General features: G+C 53.7%; 1 protein-coding gene across 1 annotated transcript; it reads left to right on the top strand.

Annotated features, from left to right (window-relative positions):
- The first annotated feature begins 5,475 nt into the window (after positions 1-5,475).
- On the top strand, positions 5,476-5,862 carry LOC136462735 (uncharacterized). Its single transcript, XM_066461790.1, has one exon. The coding sequence runs from the start codon at positions 5,476-5,478 to the stop codon at positions 5,860-5,862; it is 387 nt and encodes a 128-aa protein (XP_066317887.1).
- The last annotated feature ends 2,540 nt before the right edge of the window (positions 5,863-8,402 follow it).

The following is an 8,402-nucleotide window of genomic DNA, read 5'->3' as shown; positions in this document are numbered from 1 at the left end:
TGGCTCCTCCTCTTCCCAGTTCATTTTCTATCTCGATTTCCGAAACGGCTCCGGCTACCGTGTCCAAACATTGTCGCTACAGTGTCGCGGAGGAGGAGCCGGAGCACCCAGGAGCTGCGCCAAAGAGGGCCTAAGGTTGTCCGCACCGCTCGCCTCTAAAGCATGCGCTACGTCGCGGCCGCACCGCTAAAGCCTGCACCACTCGCCTGGAAACCGCGCGCTACGCAATCGGCCGGCCGGTCGAACGCTACTCCTGGAGGACCACTGTGCGCACGCTAAATGGACTGTAGCGGGGGAGAGAGAATTGGAGAGAGAGGAAGAGGGAGGGAGTGGAATAAAATATAGAGTAGTTGGTATAGAGTATGGGATAGAGATAACATGGATGCGGAAGAAATGGGTATAGAGTAGAGAATCTTGATAACTATGATAGAATATTCCTTTTAAGAGATGAAAATAGAGGTCAACGAGTGCGGATAGCCTACCTCTACCGCCAAACCCACCTGCAAACGCACCTGCGCATGCGATAGCGGCCGCGCGTGCCCGCACCGCGCGCCTGTATCGCGCGCGCGCGTAGCGGCCGGCTACGCGAGCGCTATTCCCAGAGGACTACTGTGCACACGATAAATGCACGGTAGCAAGAGAGAGAGAGTTGGGGGAGAGAGAGGGGAGGGAGGGAAATAAAATATGTAATAGTGGGTATAGAATATGGGATAGAAATAACACGGGTACGAGAGAAATGAATATAGAGTAGAGAATCTCGATGACTAGAATAAAATATTTCTTTAAGAGATAAAAATAGAGGTAAACAAGTACGGATGATCGAATCAACACCTTCTAGATACGCATCCTGCTTCCTGCATGAATAACGCATCATGCCTACCTGCACTGCAGCTTCATTCGCGGACACGGCAAGCCCGCCACGTTGCGCGCGGTCGTGGCGCGTCCCTGCTTGCATGCACAGTCTCGCGGCGCCACGCGTACATTCCATGCATGATGCATGATGATAGAATAATACTCCGTAATAAGAAGAATGAAATGATCAGACGATCGAGGTAGCCAATCAATCGATCACGGTGTCAAGCTTAACAGGCTAACAGCGGTACCTGATTTATAGTTAGGCCTTGTTTAGATTCCAAGTTTTTTCACTCTCTCTCCATCACATCAAATCTTTGGACACATGTATGGAGTATTAAATGTAGATAAAAAAATAACTAAATACACAGTTTAATTGTAAATTACGAGACGAATCTTTTAAGCTTAGTTAGGCCATAATTGGACAATAATTATTAAATACAAACGAAAATGCTACAGTGCCAAATACTAATTCCTAACGGCGATCTAAACCAGGCCTTACATAGTTTGGCCGCGAGGTAACACCAAGGCCGGATTTCTCTTCCCGTTGCAACCGCCGCCGCCGCCTCCAATTGATGGATTTTGGCCCAGATCTGGCTCTTGCAGCGAGAGGCCACTCCCCGCAAGGAAATCAACCAGCAAGTGTGTGGTAATCTCGCATGTCTTGTTCAAATTAAATCCTATTTTAGTAGAACAGGAATCCCCAACTCGTCACTTCTCTGGTTGACAATGCCAAGCTTTCACTGTTCATGATTTCTCATTGTTTCTCGTGCTTATGTTACTACTTAGCTACTACGATCTGTTTGATGAATTGTAGCACAGTCTTGTAGTTCTATGTTTGAGATGTGAACTTGATTAAAACATTGTCAGCATCCTCATGTTTTGAGTAAAGCTAGATGTCAGGGACCAATACTAAGGTACTCGAAGAGGATGAGCTAATGACCATCAACATTGATTCATCTGCGCAATCAAGAGCGCGACTACACCGCTTGCCGGGCTCCGCCTCGTTCGACCGCCAAGGGCATGGGTCCTGCCTCATCTATTCCCTGAGGGTTAGCTCCGCCTCGGTGAGCGCTGCGGCCACGGGCCCCGCCTCGTCCGACCCCCGAGGGTTGGCTCTGCCTCTGCTGACTCCCGAGGGCTGGCTCCGCCTCGCCCGACGTCTGAGGGCCACCTCGCCCGATGTCTGAGGGCTGGCTCCGCCTCGCCCGACCCCCGAGGGTTGGTTCCACCTCGCCCGACGTCTGAGGGCTGGCTCTGCCTCGGCCGACGTCTGCGCGTGAATCCTTTATAACGACGCGCGCAGATAAGGCATGGCACTCAAGTCAACCGCAATACCGAGGACCATACCCTGCACACCTATAGAAAAGTACCGTCAGCCATGCCACAAGGGTGCTTCGTAACCTTCCAGGCATGTCAGAGCCCAAACAGTGTTGTAGGCGCCGACATTTGTCTTACAGTGTTGTAGGCGTCGTCATTTGCCCTCGGGCACGGATCCTTACAGAAGCTCACGACAACCACTATGGTCCAGAAGGAAACTCGCATCATCCACAGTAACGGACATGCGGTCAGTGTGCTGCCTGCTCCCTGTATGGCCGTTGATCAGCACCCTGGCCTGCCACGCCACCCACCGAGGCGGGATGGGACATGACAACCCGCTGACAATGCTAGGACATGGCATCGTCAGTGGACAGACGCCCAGCATGGCCCTGTCAGGGTCAGCGGACATGCGCCCGGCGTGGAGCTATCCCTGTCACCGCCTGCCATGTCAGCGGGGCCCGCACAGAGAAAAAGGAAGACCCGGCGCCCTTGAAGGACTTCCTTTGCCTCTCGTTTTTCTCTTTTCTCCCATCTGTAACCCATGCTCTCCCTTGGCCTATAAAGGAAAAGCAGGGCACTCCCACTAAGGGATCGATTCACCGCATCACAGCAGAACCACTAGCGTCGAACCTCTAACACATAGCTGAGCAGTGACTTAGCTCTCGGCACCCATTCGATCTTTTCATCAGAGACTTGGGACATGTCCCTCTCTCGCCCATTTGTAACCCCTACTATGAACTTTTCCATGCTAATAACACAAGCAGCAGCCACGAACTGGATGTAGGGACATTCTGCCCAAACCAGAATAAACCTTGTGTCTTTTTAGCATACCATCCGGGCCAGATGCGCAATAACACAAATTTATTCGTTGGTGTTTACTCGAAACACCGACAGTTGGCGCGCTAGGTAGGGGTCTTTGTGCGTCCCGACATTAACATCAGGCCATGGATGGCTAGTCACGACATCAGCTGGGTCCTAGGCGCACATGTGCGCTTCGGGGACCTAGACTTCATCGTCACGGCAGAGGGAGAGCTGGCGCGGGCGCCCGTTGTCGTTCAACCCTTCCACTCCACCGGCCTCGACGCGATCACTGAGATGCTCGAGGAGCTATGGCTACATGCACCAGAGGCCCACGCCCTCAGAAGCGGCCAGCTCCTTGGCTTCGACTACGAAAGGTTGGAGCGTCAGCTCGGTGTCTTCCTAGGGTCCCAACCGTCCCAGGAGGACCTACGCCACCTCACCTTCTCGTTCGCCAATGTCATGGCATAGCTTACGAGGGGAGAGCCGTTCTCCCTGGAATACCTCATCCGAAGCACCCCGACGATGCTCCCATTTGATCTCTACAACGCCGCAGACACTGTTGGCCACCTTGTGGCGCAGCACATGATCTGGCCCCCCACGAACAACTAGTTCATGGGGGTGATCGAATACGTCGTGGAGTCTTTCCACAACCTCCTCGCAGAGGAGCCAAAGTCACCCTCTGGCTCTGACTCCAGCAGGGGAAGCCATCACCCTCTCGTGAATGCTTCATGAAAGGTACCCCGGAGGGACACGTCGGAAGCATCCATGAGGAGGAGGCTACCCTAGCGAACAACCTCGACGACAAGGCTAAGGGGGAGACAGTGGCCCCACCTCGCATGCGGGTGGAGCGGCTAAAAGCCCAACATCGAGAGATCGAGGAAACGTGACTCCAGCTCGAGCAGGAATGCGCGGAGCTCAGTCGAGAGATCGAGCGCCACGGGGACGATGGGTGCGCTCGCGCCATGGCCCGCGACGTAAACTAGAGGATCATCGCCGATGAAGAAGCCCTCCCTCGCTTCGCACGGGCGAGCCAGAACATCGCTGCTGTGGTGGCCTTGCTCCATGGTCTTCTAGAGGACACGATGCCCGAAGATCGTTAGGCCCACCACGAGATTCGCACGCTGCTAGAGCATGCGGAGGCGCAGCAGGCAGAGAGCTCGTTGTCTCGGCGACGTGAGCTTGACACCAGCCAGCGCACGCCCTAGGAGCGCCCTGGCATGGACACGTCGGTCCACCAGGAGCCACAAGGAAGTAGGCAGCGCACCGTGGTCCCAGTGCGTCAGCGTCTCGGCCGCAACCGTGATGCCCGCAACACCCTCGACGCCCGTAGGCGTACTTATAATGACTTGAGAGAGGGAGCTAGCCATGGCTATCACCCTCGTCATGGTAGACGCTACGACAGCGGCGAGGACCAAAGCCCAAGCCTCGGCCTATCGGGGCCTCAGGCCTTCGACCGACACATCCTCAATGCTGCCTTCCCGCTAAAGTATCGACCACCAACCAACATCCCGAAGTACTCTAGGGAAATAAACCCCAGACTATGGCTCAAGGATTATCGGCTTTCCTGCCAAGCCAGTGGTGCAGATAATGATGATTTCATTATCCGCAACCTTCCATTGTTTTTGGTTGATTCGGCACGAACAGGTTGGAATATCTTTCATCCAACAGAATCCAAAGTTGGACGGACCTGAAGGAGATCTTCGTGGGAAACTTCTAGGGCACATACAAGTGCCCTAGGAACCCATGGGACCTCAAGAACTACCGATAGAAGGTTGGAGAAACCCTCCATGGGTACATCCGGTGCTTCTCCCAGCAATGCAACGAGCTACCGACGTTATAGGAGCTTTCCTGTCCGGGACCACCTGTGAGTCCCTAGTTCACAAGCTAGGATGCAAGGGCCCGCGAACCACCAAGAAACTCCTCGACATCGCCACTAGCCACGCCTTGAGTGAAGAAGCAGTTGGAGCAATCTTTGACTGCCTCAAGGGCAAGGCGAGGCAGGATAAGGACGTCGGTGAAGGCGCCTCTAATCGTCCCGCCAAGAAGAAGAAAAAGCAATGGCATGAGGGCTCACTCGTGGCAGCCGCTGACCGCAGGGGTGGTCGAAAGCCTACAGAGGGCACTCCAAACCACTTCAAAAAACTACTCGAGGGGCCATGCCTGAACCATGCCTTTCCCATCAAGCATCTGTACAAAGACTGTGGCCTCATGAAGTGGTTTTTGTTCGGAGGCTCCAACAAAGGGGAGAACGGGAAGGACCCCTACCCTACCATGGATGACACCAAGAGGAAGGATGACGTCTTTCCAACACCAGATGGCTGCCTCATGATCTTCGGAGGATTGGCAGCCTACAACTCCAAGCACCACCAGAAGGTCGCGTGTCGCGAAGTCTATACGACCGAACTAGCCCCACCTACCTTCCTCCGGTGGTCAGAGTTTGCTATAACCTTCGATCGGGCCGACCACTCGGAGAGCATCCCATAGCCAGGGAGATACCCGCTCATGGTCGACCCGATCATCGGCATGAAGCGACTCACCAAGGTACTGATGGATGGAGGCAGTGGCCTCAACATCATGTACGCCGAGACGCTTGACGCTATGGGCGTCGATCGAGCGTTTATCCAGCCAACCGGAGCGCCTTTCCATGGCATCGTGCCTGGAAAGCAGGCCATGCAACTTGGGCAGATCGATCTGCCCGTCACCTCTGAGGGTCCGTCGAACTATAGGACAGAGACCCTCACCTTTGAAGTGGTGGGGTTTCACGGAACCTACCATGCCATCCTGGGACGACCATTCTATGTGAAGTTCAAGGTCGTTCCCAACTACACCTACCTCAAGCTTAAGATGCTGGGCCCCGGTGGGGTCATCACCATCGGCACCTCCTTCTAGCACGCCTACGAGTGTGAGGTCGAGTGCTGCGATCATGTCACGGCAATCATTGCCTTCGAAGTGCTTGCGGCCATCAGGAAAAAGGTCACCAAAGAAGCGCCCGACCCCAAGAAGTCAATCAAGTCTTTCGAGCCAGCGGAGGGCTCCAAACAGGTCCTCATAGATCCCGGCAGCCTCGAGGGCAAGGTGGTGCGCATTGGCACCAAAGTTTCCCCTAAATAGGAAAGCACGCTCGTCGACTTCCTCCGCGCCAGCAAAGACATCTTTGCATGGAAACCCTTGGACATGCCTGGCATTCCGAGGGAAGTCATCGAGCACACCTTGAAGATTCGCCTAGGCTCTAAGCCAGTGGAACAGCGCCTGTGTCGCTTCGATGAGGGGAAACGTAGGACCATCGGTGAGGAGATCACAAAGCTTTTGGTAGCTGGATTCATCAAGGAAGTGTACCACCTAGAGTGGTTGGCCAATCCTATTCTTGTATGAAAGAAAAGTGGGAAATAGAGGATGTGTGTTGACTACATGGGGCTCAACAAGGCATGCCCAAAGGATCTGTTTCCTTTGCCGCGCATAGACCAAATAGTCAACTCTACCTCAGGGTGCAAAACCCTCTCTTCCTTGATGCATACTCCGGGTACCATCAAATCGTGATGAAAGAGTTCGACCAGCTTGCAACATCTTTCATCACCCCCTTCGGATCATTCTGCTATGTCACAATGCCGTTCGGTCTGAAGAACGCTGGGGCTACATACCAGCATTGTATGCTCAAGTGTTTTGGAGACCTCATTGGGTGGACCATTGAGGCCTACATTGACGACATCGTGGTCAAGTCCAAATGGACTGACCACCTCGTAGCTGATGTTGAACAGACCTTTGCGAAACTCTGAGCAAACGGCATCAAACTCAATCCCGAGAAGTACGTTTTTGGGGTCTCGAGGGGCATGCTGCTTGGTTTTATCGTCTCCGAGTGTGCCATAGAAGCCAACCCAGAGAAGATCTCCGCCATTACATGGATGGGCCCAATTTAGAAAATAAAGGGGGTACAGTGAGTTACAGGGTGCCTTGCCACACTCAGCCGCTTCATCTCACACCTCGGCGAATGAGGTCTCCCCCTTTATCAACTTCTGAAGAAGGCCGATCACTTCAAATGGACGTCCGAGGCCTAGGAGGCACTTGACATGCTCAAGCAGCTTCTAACAAAGCCTTCGATTCTGGTTCCTCCTACCGATGGAGAACCCCTTCTGCTCTACGTCATGGCCACCACGCAGGTGGACAGCGTCGCTCTAGTAGTAGAGCGAGAAGAAGAGGGGCACACCCTCAAAGTACAATGCCCTTTGTACTTCATTAGTGAGGTCCTATCTGACTCTAAGACCCGATATCCTCAAATCCAGAAGCTCCTATACGCTGTCCTCATCACCAAGAGGAAGCTACGTCACTACTTCGAGTCACATTTAGTGAAAGTTGTGACATCCTTCCCCTTGGCGAGGTCATCCAAAACTAGGCTGCCACGGGAAGAATCACAAAGTGGGCGCTCGAGTTGATCGGTTAGGGCATTGCGTATGCCTCCTGGATGGCCATCAAATCCTAGGTATTGGTTGATTTCATGGCAGAGTGGACCAAGGTCCAAATGCCACTAGCGGTCATTGACCAAGAGTACTAGATGATGTACTTCGATGGATCACTAATGAAGAAGGGCGTCGGCATAGGGCTAGTCTTCATATCACCCCTCGGAGTACGCATGAGGTATATGGTTCACCTCCATTTTCCCTCCTCCAACAATGTGGCCAAATATGAAGCGCTCATCAACAGCCTACACATCACCATTGAGTTGGGCATCCGATGCCTTGACATCCAGGGGGACTCCCAGCTAGTCATCGACCAAGTCATGAAGGAATCAAGCTGTCACGACGCCAAGATGGCTGTATACTGCCAAGAAGTCCCCCAACTGGAGGACAAGTTCAACGGCCTAGAGCTCAACCACATCCTGAGGAGCCTCAACGAGGTGGCCGACTCACTGGCAAAGGCGGCATCCGGCCGGGAGTCGGTGCCAATGGGTGTCTTCGCCAGTGACCAACACAAGCCCTTGGTTCGCTATGAGGGGTCGGAACAAACTAGTGATGGTCCACCCATTCTAGGCTCAGGGGCTGACCAACCGTCGGCTCCATCCGGCCCCAAAGTCATGGAGCTTGAAGAGGACCCAGCGACAGAGCCTGGCCCTTTGGTCGACTAAAGGACGCCCTACCTCAACTACCTCCTCTGTGATACACTGCCGACAGACAAGACAGAGGCCCAATGGCTCGCATGTCGCGCCAAGTCCTTTGTTCTTGTGGGGAGCGAACTCTACAACGAAGTCACACCGAAATCCTGCAGCGCTGCATCCCTATCGAACGGGGTAAGCATTTGCTGAGTGAGATCCATGGTGGGGTCTGCAGCCACCATGCCACGCCCAGAACCCTAGTCTAAAATGCGTTTCGATAGAGCTTCTACTAGCCTACCACGGTAGCCGATGCTGAGCAGATCATACGCACCTGCAAAGGGTGCTA

Source organism: Miscanthus floridulus, chromosome 1, assembly GCF_019320115.1.
Source record: "Miscanthus floridulus cultivar M001 chromosome 1, ASM1932011v1, whole genome shotgun sequence".
Taxonomy (NCBI): Eukaryota; Viridiplantae; Streptophyta; class Magnoliopsida; order Poales; family Poaceae; genus Miscanthus; species Miscanthus floridulus.
Note: the sequence above shows the minus strand (reverse complement) of the source record. Positions and strands in the feature narration are given on the sequence as shown.